This window comes from Pleurodeles waltl, chromosome 7, assembly GCF_031143425.1.
Source record: "Pleurodeles waltl isolate 20211129_DDA chromosome 7, aPleWal1.hap1.20221129, whole genome shotgun sequence".
Classification (NCBI taxonomy): Eukaryota; Metazoa; Chordata; class Amphibia; order Caudata; family Salamandridae; genus Pleurodeles; species Pleurodeles waltl.
The window spans coordinates 813661737-813680952 of record NC_090446.1 but is presented as its reverse complement, the minus strand read 5'-3'; the positions used below and the strand labels follow the sequence as shown (position 1 = coordinate 813680952).

Here is a 19216-nt window from a genome sequence, read left to right as displayed (position 1 = left end):
TAAATAATATTACATACTTTTAAACAATAGACATTGCACATATTTACAATTAATAAATGTATTATTTTCCTTTGAAAGTACTCTCCTTACATCACTCTCCTTCCTAGTCGTGACCTGTCAAAATGTAGTGTTTTTCAGATACTTTGCAGCACTGGCACCAGTATATTTGGATTGTAACTTAACATGTGATGTAAAGAGTGGGGTAGGTGTTTAGACATGTGAATATATATGAAGTTAAGTCTAAGACACTCATTTTGTGTGGCCTTTTATTGCATTCTGTAATTCCATCCTTTGGGGAAATAAAAACTGATCTAAACAGTATTGCTGGAGGTTAGAAAAGGCTTTGCATTTCTAGTTTGACCTAAGGGGCCCATTTAAAAATGTTAAGTTACTTACTGGTAATCTTCATTACTCCTGTTCCGGTAGTTCTTGTACAATTCATTACACCCTACTCTCCCTCCCGGATGGCCCGCCTTCAAGTCGGGGGCTTGGTAGTTCAGGAGGAATGCTGGGTAAGTTAATGATTATGTACTCCCCGGTGGGGGCGGGGTATGACGCAGCATTCCTGCCATGGAGAGATTTTCCTCCATAACATAATGAAGGGGATGAGGCTGGTAGGACCTGGGGGTAATGGGGTATACCCAAGGAAATAAAATTTAGCACACCGAATTATCAGAGTTATTCCTCGTTCCTGTCTGTATTTTAACAGAGGAATTTCAGCTGCTTTGAGCAGCTGGAGCCCCTGGTGAATATCATTTGGGCTGAACTCCTATTGCTGGTCCTATGAAAGATTACAGGCAAGTAAATCAAAGTATCTTCCTACGTGGGTGTTCTCTGACCTACTATGGAAAGTGTCTTCAAGTGAAAGTAGCCTATAAACTTTGTAAGAGTAATGTATTGATGATATATGATCATGCTATACCACACAGATGAGGCCTAGAAAGACCAACACTGATTTGGGGTTGCTTATGTTCCCTTCTTGATGTGCCTTGTCTGGAAGTTCAAAATGGACTTTACCATGAGGAGCATGGTTAGTAGTAATTTGCGAAAGGAGAGGTGCTCTCTAGAGTGGCTAAGTGGGTGAACAACAATGATTTCCAATGTCAGTAGTTTAGACTACTTGCAAGTATTACTCTCATCACCTTTTATATATTTAAAACGTTTGTGATATCAACTAACTTGAAAGTATCTGGATGTTCCCCATCGATTTACTGGGTATCAACCCAGAAAGTCTTCCTTTCCCAGTCCGAGATTTACTGCAGTGAAGAATTTGCAAATCTATGGATTTGTCCACAGTAGTAATTTTTATCTGCATCTGGAAATGCCTACTGACCCTGATTTTGTGAATCTGCACACCAGGATCAGGAATTTCTGCCTTCAGTTGTTTGTGTTTGTAAGTTATTCATACTGCACAAACTTCTTTATAAATTGTAACCTGATGGATTTCCTAGAAAATGTGCTTATGTCCTTCCTTTGCACCAAGTAACTGAGAAAACGTTCACCTTCAAAAAACCTTCATATTGTTACTTCATATCATACCAAACTCATTCACTAAACTTAGATAGTTACTCTTTCTGCTGACTGACCTTCCTACGTACTTTAAAAAAAAATCACTTCAGAAAATTGAAATCTGTCTATTCTTCAAACTCTCTTTCACTGTTCTCACATCATCCGATAAGAGGAGCCACGTTTTGCAGACTGCACCATCCTTCATTTTAAATTCTGCTTTTATGATCGGTCTGTTTATTGACTGAATCTCCCATATTTGTTCTTTATTCTCTCCCTCTGAATACATTACCAGAATCTGTTCATATCTTCAGAAATTACCTTGGCTTTTCTATGTCTTACTTATGCAACTTCTCCTTTCCTTTAATTTAGTCTACCTGCCACAAAGCCTGAGCAGGACTCTCTAGTGACTGGTAATCTCCAAAACCTTTGAAATCTTTCCAAGGTTTTCCTGTGCCTATTCTTCCAATCCACTTTCCATTTAAATGTAATTGCAACATGCTATATTAGTACATTCGTTGTTCCATGTTTTTGAATATTTGTTTGGCAAGAAAGCTGTACAAATCGAAAAAAAAAAAACATTGATTTGAAGACTAGTTTATGAGTTTCACTAGCTTAAAAAGCAATCACTAGAACAAAATAGAGTATGAGCAACTAAATGATCTTGGTCAGACTTTAAATTACTGCAACTCGCCCTTTTTTTAGAACCATCTCATGGGGAATTAGGCGTCTTCTGAAAATGACAGGATGATCGCCCGTCTACCTCATTTAGTATCCATAGCATGGCTGCCATTTCCAGGCTCTTTTAATATCTCCATGTTTTCTCAAGCCTTCAATATACAAGTAACCTGGCAAATTAATTTTGACTAGATTGAAGGACTGAAAAGGTCTTGCCTCTAGAGAAATGTCGTCCTCACATCATCTTTTTCCTGCTCAACTTCTTGTGAATAAACAGCGAGGCAGCTCAAACCTTCTCAGACGAAGTTGCTAGCTCTCGCTGCAGTGGATGGGCATTCTAACAATGTTCGTTTTGCTGCATAATTGTCGCCCAAAATGTGGTCTCTTTCTCTGGATTGCAAGGTTTATTTTCTTGGCATACGATGAACATGTTATTGTGCATAATATCGTATTTTTTTTAGAAACCTTAACATGTCAAATATAGAGAATACATATTATTTTATCTTTCACCTTTGTTATTACTTGTCACAGTAATCCCCGGAATCTAAATTTAAACCAAAAAATTTCCAGGAAACAACAAGTATTATCTCTTCTGGCCTGGAAGTTCATGTTAGCAGTAGCAGACAGTTTACGACTTAATCTTCCACATTTTCTACACATAGGTTTAAACTATGCCCTGATGTATATGGGTATTGTATTGTGCGCATTGGCTCCTTGTATGTCATAGTGCATAGCTGCATTTGGCAGACATAGTAAACTTTAGAATGAAATAAAACTTTAGATCTAGGTAACAGTGAACAGATAAATGACTGAAATGGTGACATCTCTATTTTGTGATGATGGGGAGTAACTGAGTGTTCAACTTTCAATTGGTGTATGTAAAAATGATCAATTACAGATGTAAAATCATTGCTTGAATAATCAGGACTCACCTTGAAATCATAACGGAACAAACACACCGCTCTGGTTGCTGTAGTGATGGTGTGTGGCTTGGTGAAAATTGGACTCCATGCCTTAACTAACTGCTGCATCACAGCTCTAATGGGGGTCAGACAAGAAACATTGGCTTTGTACCTAAAAATAACCGCACATATCCTGCCAGGTTAAACTGCCATTTATTTGTTGCATCGTTTATGAGATAAAGGTATTCTTCAGAATAGAAATGTTTAAGGAATTTCAGACAATACAGTACAACCCTGGGCATGTTTTTATTGATACAGTTGTTTGGAATTTACATTTAACATACACTAACATATTAATGGCCTACATTCTGCCCATCCGTTTTGAAGCCTGTAGCTGAGTTATCTTCCTCTGAATGGTATAAGGTTTCATATGACCTGTAAGAAATTGGGTTACTAGTTGACTGGGGTGTGAACCCTGGTCAGGCTGCAACCACAATCCTAGTCAGGATCATGCACAAGCAAACCCCACATTAACTTGTGGTTACCCCCTGGTACCGTGGCACAAAGTAGTGAGGCTGAACTTGAAAGGAATGTGTAAAGTATTTGTGCAACACTTCAAACACCTTGACAGTGAACCAAACAAAAAGATCTCACACCAGATTAGAAAAATAGAGATTAACATAATGGACAAAACAAGACCAACATGATAAACATCGAATCAGTAGAAAGGATTTTAAAGAACAAACTGTAAAATAGTGCTAAAAAGCATAAAGCGCCAACCACAGCTCGCTGGTCCTTCTGGTTTGTGTCAAAATCAAAAGTTCAGGCCAACTACAATGGAGTGCAGGTTGGATACAGTCCCAGATTAGTCCTGCTGAATTTTTACCTTCTCACATTTTGTGCCAAGAGTCCTGTTTGAGTTGGAGAGGGTCGTGGGAAGCAATGAAATGCAGGCCGGGAATCAATGATGCATGGACTTGTGCTTCGCACTGGGAGTCCTCCACTCATGATCGATGCTCACTGTGTGAAGAGACAGGCTGGTGGCAGCTTGCACTGAATTTGGATGCAAGTAGCATGGTTCTGGTGCGAACTGACCCATCCATGGTCGCAAAGAGCCCAAAAGCTTGATTTCAAGAGCCCTCAGAGGCTCTATTAGAGTGTCAGGAACTGACTGCAGCTGGGTCCCGGAGGTGGTTAGAAAGTCTTTTATATCCCTGAGTATCAGATCAGGAGACCAGCAGTCTAGCCCTTTGAGTCACTCTGGGGTCCGCAGGAAGTTGCAGGTCCAGTTCTTATTCTTCACCAGGCAAACAGCAGAAGGCAGCAGATCAGCGCAGCATATCTGCAGTACTTTTAGAGCAGCAGTCCAGCAGAATGGCAGTCATTGTAGCATCACAGCAGTCTTTCTTTGTGTCAGAGTATCCACAGGTCCAGAAATGCACTGACGAGTTGGTTTCTGAGTTCCTTATTTTATACTCTGGATTCCTGCTTCTAGAAGGTGGGAGAAGCTTCTAGATTGTGGCTTTGAAGTGCATGGAATTTCCTGCCTCCCCGGCCCTGACTACAAGCTGGCTGAAGTGATAATGGAGGGTTGTTAGGCACTTTTTGTGTGCAGAAAGAGCATAGGCTTTTCAGGTGTAAGTGGGGCTGTGCTCAGCTTTGTCCCGCCATCATATCAACGAATGGTCCACTCAGGTACACCTAGTCCCCTGATTGTGTGACTTTCTTGGGGAAATTTGCAAAGTCTGTCAGTTACACCAAGGCATGTGGCCCAGGCCAGGCTATAGGCACAAAAGGTCCAAGGGAAGAATAAAATAAAGAGAGTAACCCAATATTCCCCACAGAACTGAGTAATCTAAACTGTAAAGCACACAATGTTCATTGAGGAATCATTTGCATACAAATATTTCAGCGATATTAAAAACGATTAATGTTGTAATTAACCAATAATCAAATTCCATAAATGAATACATTTTCAAACAGCATGTAATTAGTTTCTGAAAAATGAAGAATTTTTATATATTCACTAATAATATATTCATCAGTGTAGCAAAGCAACATAGAGAATTTCTAGTGTTTTTATTCAAATGCACTGGTGACCCCTCTAGTCCACAATCCCTTTACATCCAAGGGACAGAAGGAGAGCACCAACCGTCCTGACTGTCCAACCACAAAATGTTTGCGTCCTATATGCAGTCTTTCAAACAATCAGAAATCACTCACAATGGACTCCAGCAGCTCATGCAATGAATTGTGTCATGGGGAGTATCCCAAAAAGAATTATCTTAAGTGCCCAAGATTCCCTTTCAACCCAGCACTGGCTCCAGACTACCAATAGGGAGTGATCAGCCCTTTGTGTGAGGGCAGGACACAGCCTATTCAGATGTTAGTGTGAATTACCTCTTATTCTCCCTGCCCAGGATGACTATCAGTATGCAGATGAATGCAGATGTACCGCCTGTCACACCCAGCCTTTCTTGTTTGTGGCTGTGTCTGGAGAGAATGCACAAATGTAGCTGTAAACCAAACCTAGATGAGTATTCAGAGACAGTCTAAGGAATAGAAGGATCATATCATAGTCTGTGAGATTCAGGGGGGTCAATCTTTACCAAAAGACGCATTTTTTAATTGTGAGTCCAGAGACACCAAACTCCATTTTCTATCTTTGCCCAATTGGAAAATATACTTAGAAGATGCTCCAAGGTAAACTCAAAGTTAGCCTTTGGGACAGATAATCCTTGCAATACTAAAAATTAATTAAAGAGCTTTTTACTACCAGGACATGTTAAACTTAAAAGTACATGTCCAACATTTTAAATACACTGCATATGGCCCTTGGGACTAAGCTGGGTCTACCTTAGGGATGACTTACATGTAATAAAAAGGAAGGTTTGGGTCGGGCAAGCGGGTACACCAGTTAGCTCGAAATGGCATTTTATATGGCACACACAGGCTGTGCAATGTCAGGCCTGAGAAATGTTTGAAGGCTACAGTAGTAGGTGGCACAACCGGTACTTCAGGCCCATTAGTAGCATTTGACTTACAGGCCCTGAGCACACACAACACATCTTACTAGGTACTTACTAATACATCAAATATGCCAATCATGGAGAAGGAAATTTTACTTTTTGTTAGATACAGAGCACGTTCACCGTTCCACTGGATAGCAGTGGTAAAATGTGCGGAGTCCTAAAGCCAGCTAAAACAAAATTCAGAAAGCAAAAAGTAAGGGGAAACCATGCCAAAAGATGCCAGGACTGACAATAACAAAATCTATGAAAACCATAGATCTATGGGTAAATAGACCTGTTTATGGTTATTCAGTCTTTAAGCTCCTTAACTTTTATCCACAGGAAGAATATTTTTCCTTGGGAAAAAACCCTTCAACTACAAACATTTTTAAGTAGTTTTAGGTGTTTTGCTGGAGTGGGATTATTGCTATATTTTCAGTAGTCGCTCATTGCCTTTCCTTTTGGAACAACAATATTCCGTAACTGCCCATAATGCTACATAACAACAGACTTTCTGCATTTGAAGGGACATTTTAGACATTTAAAAGAATGGCCATGCCCACCTAATTATAGCTGTACAAAGGTCTGTGAATCAGACCCCAAGTGAGGAAGCCAGTGGAGGGATAGCAAACATTAAAACAAATTTACCTTCACATAATTGCAAGAAAAATCTCAAAAGAGAATAACTGTTTGTTTTAGTCTCAATATAACCAAACAGTAACTGTAGGAAATGTTTTGATTGTGTTTCTGTTTTCATTTGTCAGTTGGGCTTTAACTCAATTCTCTCTCTAAGAAACCATCTGGCTAAACAGCAGAATAGACTAATGAAAAAGGAAACACAGAAATGATGATTTGAAACCTTGATCCTGTTATTTGTACACTCATAATGTGTAGGAGTCTCAGTGTACACCATAACTTAAACTTTTGCTCAGGGGCGTATTTTAGTCAGTGAGATTCAGGAAGTGTGAATCTTCAATTTCCCAACTACAAAAGCTGTAGGGTGAATGGGTGAGATGTTCCAGGCTTGGGATGGACTATTCCCATGAGGTGCAGTGTCAGTGCTGATCTACATTAGGTGGGCATCTGCGCAGAGAGGCACAGTAAGTGAAAAAACAATGGGTTGAAATGTTACCCCAAACTATTGCCAGTAGTTAAATTATTTGCAACCATTTGTCTATTCACCTTTTGGATGTTTGATTGCCTGTAGTATGCCTGGAAACCGGAAACTGGTGTAATTTTCCAAACCTACTACTGCCAATTTTGTGTATTCCTTAAAGCAGTACATTTCAAATAGTACTTTAATAGTACTTCTATGAGTACAGATTTTGTATTTTGGCCCAAATAAATAATATATATATATATATATATATTTATATAAGTTCTGATCCAAAAAATCAACAAGTTAAGACCTCTTACAGAAATCAGGATATTGAGCAAAAGCCAATATAGACATAACAGGCCCGACTCAGGGCCTGAGACCCAACTACCAAGCAGGAATGCATTTGTTTGTAGGGTTTCACACCCTATAACCCAACCCTGAAGCTATGCCCCTGATGTTGCTATGCAAGTAGAATTGCAGTGAATTTCACCCAGTACTGTAGCTGTCCAATTGTCCAGTCAACTGTAGATGAATCCTCTTTACCTGCCTCTTGTTCAGCATAATTTTTAGGTTGCCCATAGCAGCGCACAATCGCTGCTTTTTCGACATGTTGGTGTCTAAGTGGGCTTTTAACCACCCCCACCTCACACCCATCACTTTCACTTATTCGTAGGCTTGCCTTTCAACAATCTTTTGACGACATTGGTAAATGCTTTTTGTTTGTCCCTCCTTGGGGCAGTTTTATTACCGCCTTGGCCATCAACCCTGTTACATAGATAATTGCACGTTTGCTGATATGTTTGACTGCGAGCAAACTTCTTTTCACTTTTGTGTCTCTCCTTCGTGCTCACACTCATTGCACCCATGACACTTTGAATTGCCTTGCTATGTCAACTGTTTTACTTTCATTTTCAATTTATGTGGAAACTTCACATTAGGAATTTACAACACTAATAGCGCTTACTCGAGCAAATGCAAAACGCATTGCATTGCAAATGCTTGTTTAAATAAGGGTATTCCAATTGACTTCTCCACTGATGATTCACTGTTAGCAAGTACTCATCCCTAACCCCAGAGGAATATAACTTTCTTCCTTTTTCACTTATGTTTTCGTTTTTGCAAATGTGGTGCAGCCCTAGAAATGCAGTAAGGGCACACTCAGCACTACATTGTTTTTTTTAGGGTTGCCTCTGTCCAGCGAGCTTTTAAATACCATAAACAAGAACACAATCATTATCAGTCCTTCAGGTACGACATGCAGCAAGAATAAGTCAGTCCTATCGATGTTCGTGAGTTTAAAGGGGTTTCATTCACTGTGATCAATGCTACGGCCTAAGCAGCGGTGGTAACTGCTTGCAATGATGGTATTAATCATTTTGAAGCTCCCTTTGCTGTGTTATTAGCAAGATACAATAAGAGAATCATCAACCATCACTGTTCAAATGTTAGGATTTTCCAGGGAACCCTTCAAGCTACTGCTGGGGTTTTGATTACAGAAAATGCTCTGAAGAATGATCTTCGTTTCCGGAGCTTTCACATCTAAGTGATGGCATCAATTTTAAGTGTGTTGATTTAATTCCCTGGAATGAAAGGAATTAGGAGTTTCTTATTCTGTGTGAAAGCCAAATGGATATTCTAAAGTTACATATAGGTCATTATTTTTTAAAACACTACTTTCATTATTAGACAGGGCAGTTTGCCATGACTGACCAGAGATCAGCATTCTGACCTTTGTCCAGGTTCTCTCTCCAGGTGCATATCAGCTAGCAACTTGACGTATATGAATTGCTTTACAGGTCTGCAATATGTGTTACTTTCATATGGGTGCCTCTAGAAGCAATTTCACCTCCCTGTGCTCAGAGGTGCTTGTAGCTGGGATATATATATATATATATATTTTTTTTTTCCGAACCTTGCTGTTCGAATGAACCTCACAAACAACATTTGCTAGAACCTAACAAACAACATTTTGGTCTGCTCTGAATAAACTTCTTTCAAGATGGGAAGGCATGTTCAAAATAAAACAGAGCGATCTTAATATAGGATATAGAAAACTTCAAACTTCACTCAGGTTGTCATATAACAATTCCTAGCAATTGCCTTATGGTGAATTACAAATTCTAAAGCACACATACTGTAATTCTGGATCACTGCAGAATGCACCAGCCTCAGGACCTTTTGAAACCTCTAGCCATAGCCGAACATTTGCAGAGGGGCGAGAACGTTTCTCTCTCAGGTCTTGAAACGCTTTTGGCCCGTGAGTCTAGACTACTGATCCTAGTGAAAAACGCAACACAAGTACAAGACGGACGTGGATACAAATCTTTCCACTTTTCAGGCAGTGTTAGAGCAATCATAAATATTGTCTCTTCTTTATAATTGCAGCCATATTCTCTCTTTGGAGCAGACAAAACAACATATTTTATATGGTGAACTAGTCAGCTATCAAAGATAAAGCCTAGCCAATTCTAATCAAATTCAATGAAATTCAGTTCAACTTGCTCTTGAGATTTTTCCTCCTTGTTGACCATTCTCTTGATAAACCATGTTGGGCAAGTAAAATGGGAAGAAATGTATTCTGTGTGTAGATCTGTTGCAATGGTCCTCCATATTTTTTAATTGAGTGCTTTGAAAGTCAGAAATCTGTGTAACCTGCAGTAGAGCTACTGGGCCCATATTATAGATAGGGTGCATGGACTATCACAAAGGACACTGTGTTCCAAGGGCAGGTGCAAATTGATGTTTGCAATGGGACTGGTCCATTAGTCAAACGCAGAGCATCTGTTTGAAACGGACGGTCTGCTTTTCACTGTGCAGGTGGCGACCCGGAATGCGTTTCTAAAAGAGGCAGAGACCCCCTGCAGCAGGTGCAATGAGTGACTGTACCGACTGCAGAGCGGTATTGGGTGGGATCTATTGGAACTCCTTTTGACCCTTTCAGGCAGTGCCTTTGAGGTGCACTGACTGTGCACTCCCTCTATGCGGCGCACAGCCAAGGCACCTCCTGATTGCACCTTTGCCTCTGCAGCTACAATTACAGTACAGCATGGGCACAAAGACAAATGATTGTTCCTCTGTAGATCGCATAAAGATTGCACTGTTGAACATTTAGAACCGGCAGGATCCTTATTGAAGAGGAGCTGCACATGCATCTGCAGCCTCTGCTGTAATATTAAAGTGCCTTGGTAGTGCAAAAAATGAGTGCAGAAAAATGGGACCAGGAGATGGGAGGCTCTGAAGAAGGGGAGTGGGAGGAGGAAGCACCAAAGGATGTAGTTACACAGTCAGGGTTTAGGGCAATCAAGATTCGAGTCGTATATCACTGTTAATACACCCGAACCACCATGGTAAAGATGGGCTGGGCAAGAGAAGCAAACTGCTTGTGGGGCTGTGGCCAAATGGGCACATTCTTGCATATCCTTTGGGACTGACCTGCGTTGTAAACCTACTGGACAGCAGTCATGAATTGCTCAGTGGGGTGGGAGGGAGGTGAAGGTGTGAGTGTCTCTGCAAAATGAGGTGGCACAGACGTCATCAGGACCCAGTGATTAAGGATGACAATTGGACTGATAGTGGCTAAAAGGAACATTGCAAAGCTGTAGGAAGCCAACCAAGCCCCGGAACTAGAGTCCTGCTATCGGATAATTGATTGGTGCATGATGGCGGAGTGAGTGGTCTATGACGACAGAGGCTGCCCCCAAAAATGAGGGGAAATCTGGAAGGACTGGAATGCCTACAGGGGGGAATATATGTGGGGTTCTACAAAAAATCGATGAGGGAGTGGAATAACCCTGAGTAATTCCAGATGAATTGGTCGGGAAGTGATGGGGGATGGGGAGAGGGAGGGATATTTGACAGTTTGGTGATACTATGCAAGGCAAGTCATTGTGGATTTTGCAGATTATGGTTGTACTTGTAAAGTTAATAAAATACATAAAAAATGGGTGCACTCATCAGTTGCACTCAAAGCATTATTGATAATGCAGCCCTGCAATGCATAGATTTCTTATTTTCAAAAAATGTCTTTGGTTATTGGCCCTCATGGTCTAAGCTAAGTGCCAGTATTTACACTGAGACCTCTCCGACTCTCTACTATTAGCTGTCAAGTACTGAATTGATGAAGATTAGACAGTTAGTTGCTCCATTAGAAAGGAAATCTTTAGTTTTAAACAATTACAATAGAATCCATTAAATATATTCCAATAGGATTAACATTACAGTCAAGAACGTTGCATAAAGTCAGAGTCCATTTCTAAAAACAAAACTAACTCATTGGCCAAAATCACATGTGTACACACATCTCTCAGTGGTGCATGCGTTCTCATTTGATAATCACGCTCTTTAAAAAGTCAAAGGGAATAATTTTAGCCAGCAGAAACGTATTTAAAAAACAAAGGTAATCCTTAAATCATGATGACTCTTTCAGGCTGCAAAATGTTTAATTTCCCATTTTTGTAGTTCCCTTGTACATGAAGCAATACACTACCTAAGGACGGGGTCGATATGGTCTTAAAAATGTGTATGCAAAACATATTAGCATTATGATAGTGCTATCCTTGCAAGAGGGCGTTCTGTTGTTTTTTTTTTTTCAACTTAAAACAAGAGTAAATAGTGAATTTCGTCAGAGTGCCTTATTTATAGTTACATCACGTTTTCACATTCAATAATCCAGAAATGAAAACTAATTTCTGAGAGTATGTTGTGGTTAATTGTATAATAACCGAATTCGTAAAGGTTTCTTGTGCACTAAACTTGATTAGAGTTTCTCAAACATTTTAATTGGTGGTGACAAAATCCAAATCGTGTTTCAGAATTTATCTATGCAAATCAAAATACAAATATGAAAATGTAGTCATATCCGTCATATCTGGAGTATCCGTGTAGACAAATGTAGGGATAGGTGTGGTTTTCTGAACATTGGTATGGTGCAAAAAAATCAACACCCAAGAGTTTGTAACCTTGTGGACTCTGCCATACACTTTAGTGACCGACGTTTTACCCTTCCGTTTGTCCTTTGTGAATAAGGTCCAGTGCTTTTTTTTATGAAGGTAGCATTGTACGTTATTGTGATAAAAGCCAATGGTTCGCTTAGCTTTTGAAGAATAACTAGAGAGAATGTTCTATTCGACATCCAGGAGTAAATTAAACGTACAGTTGAAGACTTTGAGTTAATCCTATGTGATTTAATGGAGAGCACATTTTAAGGATGACAACTATGGATATGGATGAGCCACAGTGAAACCTTTTTGCAAATTCCCTTTGCAAGTATCACTTTATATATCCCTAAATGGTGATGAATGATATGTGTATGATGGCAAGAATTACAAAAGATGTTCTTTTCCGCTTCTTTATGCCTTTATAAATAAGATTGAATACTGAAACACAATTACACGAACCTTCTGTTTCTAATGTATTATCTTTCCAATTTTTCTCATAAAAATCACTCCAAATCAAAATGCTTTCATTGCTGCAGGTACAAGCATAGTTAGTGGTCAGTACTACGATTTATAGATTAAATTGATAAAATAGCAAATTTTGTTCATTCGTACAGCTACGTTAAAAATGTGATTTTTCTCTTGCACAATTATAACATATTTTTGTCATTGTTAAGTGCAATGTCTTTAGCTGAAGGATTTATCAAGACTTCTGGGTATGATTTAGCCTACGTTTAAAACAATTATGTTCAATAAACCATGTTAATATTTAGGGATGTCTGCAACCACACCATTAGTTGCAGCAGCTGACGCAGATGTCCTTATTCAAGAATATCGTGGTCACACATATGCAAGGAGAAAAATACCCTACGCAAATTTGCAGCTGCATTTATTAGGCCTCATCTTCTAGATGAGAAATAAAATCTAAGATATGGCTGACAGTAAAAGATGCTGCTGCAACCGCGTTGGTGTTGTGTGCCTCTGCATACGCCCATTAAATATATGAACAGGGGGTGGAAATGTAAATCTAAGCATTAAAATGCAAGAGCATTCCATTGGGTGGAAATGCAAATCTGTACTTCTCCGCTCACGAACAGGGAAGTAGGTGGTCTTTAAATCAGTCAGAGCGTTCTGTCTGCATAGTGCATTCCATGTGGCAGTCACCTGCTAGGTCTTGTCGGCTTTTGGGCGGGGGTGGGGGGTGAAAGAACACACACGCACAGCCCAGGGCCTCTATTTGTGAATGCACGATGCTTTGGAATCTGCACCTGCTGCAAAATTGAGCATGTTCCTATGTATAAAAATTGCACTGGTACATATGGTTGTGAAAATACGAAAGTGTCCAGAGATCACACATTTTTGAGCTTGCACATATTATCTCCTTTTGAACATGCTTAAATTATTTTTGTGAAATAGTGCATATGAACATTTCATGTTTCTTTGGCTAGGGAAAAAATGAATGGAGTATGTTTCATGACTAGACAATCATAGGTCAGCTTGTGTAATATTTGTCATCATGCCAAGGAATATTTAACCTTTCACAGTCATCCAACATTAGCAGTAGAATATGACCTAACAGCTCAATACGCTAAATGTAAGCACTATAGTTCAATTGAAATAAGCAGAATTTGGTTTAGCAGGCTAGAGTTTTTTGGTAAAAGTACACTTCGTGTCTCTCTCTCTTAATCCTTCTTCGTTATCTCTCCTCCTTTAAGCCAGAAATTCAATCTGTTATACTTTAATTCATTAATTCTTGGAGCAGTCTAAAAATGTTTTTCTTATTATTTTCTCTAGGTCCTCCAAACCATCACAGTCAGTCCACACTGAGGCCACCTCTCCCCCCGCCTCACAATCATACCTTATCGCACCATCACTCATCTGCCAACTCCCTCAACAGGAACTCACTCACAAATCGGCGGAACCAGATTCATGCTCCAGCTCCTGTGCCCAACGACCTAGCCACAACTCCGGAATCTGTTCAGCTTCAGGACAGCTGGGTGCTTAACAGTAATGTGCCCCTTGAAACAAGGTATGTTATGTACAGTGGATTTTACTTTCCTTGCATTCAATTTCTAAACTTATTTTCTATCGAATTTAAAATGTACTGTGTAATTTATATGTAAGTGATGTATGTTAACTATATTTTCTCCATTCAGCATTATGTCTGAGTTCAAAAATAGCCATATGATCCCGGTTAACTGTAAAATCCCTTAACATTGTTTCTTTAATGGTGGGTAATGAGGAACAAGACAATTGTACATTTTGTGCAGAGAAGCTTGCTATGTTGAGAAGTTTCACTGATCTGGAGGTGAAGTTTATACCTAAAGACTTCTGAGAAAGGATGTACCTCGATACCTAGTCGAAATAAAAGCAGGTTGGGTCGCTTCGAGAAACTATGATGAAGCTCAATGACATACCTTTGACTGAAGTGGGCTTCCATAAGACAAGATTCACAGGAGAGATCCCTCTTGCAAATGTTTTCTTTAAAAAGCAAGAGCAGAGTCAACAAAGAGTTTATGACTTTGGATACTTATGTGGTTGTGTTTCCAAAAGTTTTCTTATGGTACCTAGAGTCCCAGCTAAATATAATCTGGTGTCCATGACAGAAGACGTTTATCATTTCATTAGATTAAGTATTACAGATATATGTTGATTCCTACCAAACCTCAAGGACGATAGTCTGCTGCATACTGGAATGGTTGTAGTTGTTCACAGGCAGATGTAGATTAAACTTGTTCCTATGATCCAATGTTTAAGAGTGGTATTCGTTATGTTGGCGTGGGTGTTGGGTCAACTGAGACATAACATGAATAATGCCTCTGATGATTTATAACTAGTGCTAGACAACCCTTGCCAGTGTGGTAAACTGGGATCAAAACTGCAGACTAACAACCAATGCCTTCTTGTACCACAAGAAAGAAAAGAGATCAAAAGTCCCTGTCAAAAAATGTTTTGGCCTTTCTACCTAATACAGAAATTCTGGATATATGTGAAACTAGAGGCAAAAATGTGTACCCCTTCTGATATTGTATCACCAGTCCTGTCAACCTGAAAAGCATCACACAACAGGTAAGATCAATGCACAGAGCATGCAGACATCTGCTACCTGAAGCATATCGGCCATAATGGCCTCAGAGCTGGTCTCTGTACCACGTGTCTGTCAGAAATCAGGCCAACTATCTACAAACTGCATTAATATTTAAAATCGTCCTCTATCTGAATGTTAATGTTCTCATTTTAAACATAAATAAAAAGCCAATGAAAACTCTGTTTTACATCCACGCTGATCCCTTTACATATTAGTACAAATTTGACCCTCAGAGCATGCAGACATTTTCTCAGGGGTAATTGCTTTGAGCAATGCAAAGGGGAGTGACACCTACAAGGAACAAAGATGTTTTATTGTGCATCTGATGAGGTATTTAATCATTAGGAATGTGGGCACAAGGGCCCACTCTGTCTTTCAAAGGTTTGTGATATCAAATTAGCCACATAGGGAACATTTCAGGAGTAGATTAAATAGTAGTCTTAATTGCAATGTATGGTGACCTGGCCATGTGTCAAGCTATGGATAAAATATCTAGGCTCTCCAATATCTGAAGTATCTGGGAGAATTTGACGTGGAACGTGCATACAAAAGTATTATGACTAGTATGGTACCTCCTTCTTATTAAATAGGATGTTCCAAAACCTAAGTGAAATGTGTTGACCGGCATGAAGATCCCAATGCAATATGCATCTATACATGGCGAGACGTCCCTAAGGAGTAATATTATGGAAGGATGTTGAAAGTGCTCCCCATTATTAGAATGACCAGGAATCAAATACAATTATTTTAAAAAAGGGAATGGCCAATGCTGTCAAACTTGTGTCAGAAAATGAAGAAAAAAGGAAGAATAAAGCTGTTACTTTCTGTTGTCTTCGGTCTTAGAAGTTCATGATTTATTTCTAATGCACCACATAACTTCAGTGAGGTAGCAATGGTGTTATGGGTTCTAATGCACCTGAGGAAAATTGGTTGTTTCTGCTCCTTATAAGGAAGTAAAAATATGTATAGCTGGGTGTAAAGCACCCATCACATCCCAAAACACCCGTGCCGTTGCACCTACTACACCACCCCTGTATAAGGCTGAGATGGTGGTGTTGTTTTTATGCCAACAGCCACTGGTTTATGATTTTCTTTGTTGCCATAACGAGTTTGGCCACCTTACAAGCACCCTCCTTATCTTCTTCTTTTAGACTCAGCTATTCCAGTGATAAACACATTTCCCTCGTAGTCAGAAGAGCAATTGAACAATGAGTTATTGTAACATAAAGTTGCAAAACAACAGACGATTGGAATGGTCAGATCAGATGGAAACAAAACTCATTAGATTAAAAAAATAAATCCTTCAGCTAATCAAGCTACATTTCCTGAAAAAACCTAAAGCATTCTGCACACCCCATCATTCAGTGGAGACATTATTTCCTCAAAATCAAAATAAGCAGCCTGGGCATTATTCAGAATGCAAACCGGAGTACCAGTTCCCTGGTATGAGTAGAATGAAAAAAAAGTGGACCCCATCAAAAATAACCTACTTTTCAACCCAGATTTTTGGAACTTGCCCTTTTGCAGGGTCATCCCCAATCTTTTTGCCTCCTTTTGCTCTCCTAGCTCACAATTTAAAAAAACATCCTTTAGTAAAGTTCATTTTAAGATTGTGTGTTTGTGCCACTTTTAGAAAGTGAGCATTTTCTTGCGTAAACCATTTCTGTGACTCTGTCTGTTTGTGGATTCCCTGTCTGGGTCAGCTTGACAGTTGGTTTTGTTGCACCTCTCATTAGACAGTGACACGAAGGGAGCTGGAGTGTAGCCTGCATATTCTGATGAGCCATCTGTGCTAGGAGGGAGGGTAGTAGTGGTCACTCACACCTGAAAGGGCTGTGGCTGCCCTCACACAATGCAGTCTCCAAACCCCTGGTTTGTGTCTGGGGCCTGGCCTGGGTAAAGCAGGACAGGATTTCACAAACACGAGAGACTTTTCTTTGAAGTAGGCATACTTCAAAGGGCAAAATGGGTATAAGAAGGGCACTCAAAACCACAGACTTTAGAACACTTCTGGAAACCAAGAGGAACCTCTGTCTGGAGAAGATCTGAGGAAGAAGAGCTGCCCTACCTGTGACTGTGCTTTCTGGAGCTATCCTGCAGTTGCTGCTTCTGCCTGTGCCAGAGGACAAAGACTGGACTTTGTGTTGCCTTCCTTCTTGTGAAGAAATCTCGAAGGGCTTGATTTAGTGCTTGCCCCTTGTTGTTTGAAGTCTCATGGACAGCAAAGACTTCTCTATGCTAGCACCTGGAGCCTCTGCTGAGACTCCAACTCTGCCAACTGGTGCCCATCCAGTTCCTGGGACCCTGAAAGGAGAAGCTGGCAGTCCAAGAGTCAGAAATCCATGCACCGACAGCCGTGCGGGGAAAAGATAGACGCGACTCTGATCTGCGGCTGAAAAATCGACGCGCCACCGGCTTTGCGGCTGAAAACGCTCGCTTGCAACACGACTGGAAGATTGACACCCGCAGCTGGAGAAACAACGCTCAGCATCGCTGATGGAGGCTGGTGAGATGGCAACCCGCGCTGCGTGGTTTTCCGATCATCGTGCATCAGGATTTCTGACGCAAACATCGCTGGGCATGTAAAAACGACTCAACACCAGCCCGGACCCGGGAGTGCAGTTCAAATCGATGCATTGCTCTCCGGTGGAGAGAAGAAATGACGTACGCCGACTCGACTGAAGGAGAAACGACGCACGGTCTCGCTCATGAGTGATATTGACGCATCGCAAGCCCTTTTTGACCCACACTCGCCCGTTCTGGGTTATTTTTGACGCACCCAGGTACATTTCCACACTAACAGCATTAGCATTGTGTTTAAAATTACATGAAGACTCTTTTTGGTTTTTAATTGATAACTTGACTTGTGTATTGTGGATTTTTGGCGTTTTGGTCTTGTTTTGTTTAGATAAATATTTTCTATTTTTGTAAACCCGTGTTGTGTCATTTTGTAGTGTTTTCATTAAGTTACTGTGTGTGTTCGTACAAATACTTTACACCTAGCACTCTGAAGTTAAGCCTATTGCTCGTGCTGGGCTACCAATTGGGGAGTGGGGGTTAGCTGAGGGTGATTCTCTTTTACCCTGACTAGAGTGAGGGTCCTTGCTTGGACATGGGGTATCCTGACTGGCAACCAAAGACCCCATTTCTAACACAGATGAATATCATTCATGTTGGTTAACGTATTGGTAAACTTAGTGCTTACCTACGTTAATGTGCTATTCATATGGTAACTCTTCTTGCCCAGAAAAGTATTTCATATTCACCTAACACTCCCTTAGTTGACAATCTTTGATGGGCAAGATAAAAGTGTTTCTATGAATGCCACTACCTCACTATGAACGACTACATTTTACTCTGTGGTGTACATTGCAAATTAATCATCACTAGGCACTTCTTCCTTCATGGCACATAACTGATCTGAGGACCATGACGAAGTCATTTGCATAATATCCCTGCAAATATTCATGTTTATTAGCCTGCAACATAGACATAAGACAGTGAAAATGGTCTACTGACAGTGGTCTATTGACTAGACGACCTTACCTAGGAATTGTTCATCCCAATCAACAGTCTTCAGCATTCAATTTGCAGGTTTGGAATCTTATGACAATTCACTTAATGATAGCTACAGAAGGTTTATTTTTATTCTGTAAGTATAAACCCAACCCATTTTTATAATGTAAGAATCAGCCCAATCATCCTAAAGTTCTACAAACACACCACCATTTCACAGTGGTTCATGTTGTTGTGATTGGAAACCATCCTTTGTGCGGTATTCACCCAGGTTTTTGCTCTATTTTTCTAAACCCATTTTGTTGGTCATGGGACTCTGCACACATGACTCCTGCTAACCATTGGTATCCTTGTTGTGCAGTTTCTTTTAAACATAGTAAAATAAGCATATACCCAACTGACACATTTAATTTACTTATAAGTCTCCAATATATGGTGCATCATGTACCCACAGACGGTAAATTACTAGAGGGCTATGGCAC

The 19216-nt window shown here is 40.1% G+C and overlaps 1 protein-coding gene across 1 annotated transcript in view; it reads left to right on the top strand.

The window, feature by feature from the left end:
• Positions 1-19216, top strand: part of TENM2 (teneurin transmembrane protein 2) — a 1257685-nt gene that overhangs the window by 552290 nt on the left and 686179 nt on the right. The window contains exon 4 of the mRNA XM_069199351.1: positions 13925-14159. Coding sequence (XP_069055452.1) covers positions 13925-14159 — 235 coding nt within the window. The remainder of the gene's footprint in view (positions 1-13924; positions 14160-19216) is intronic.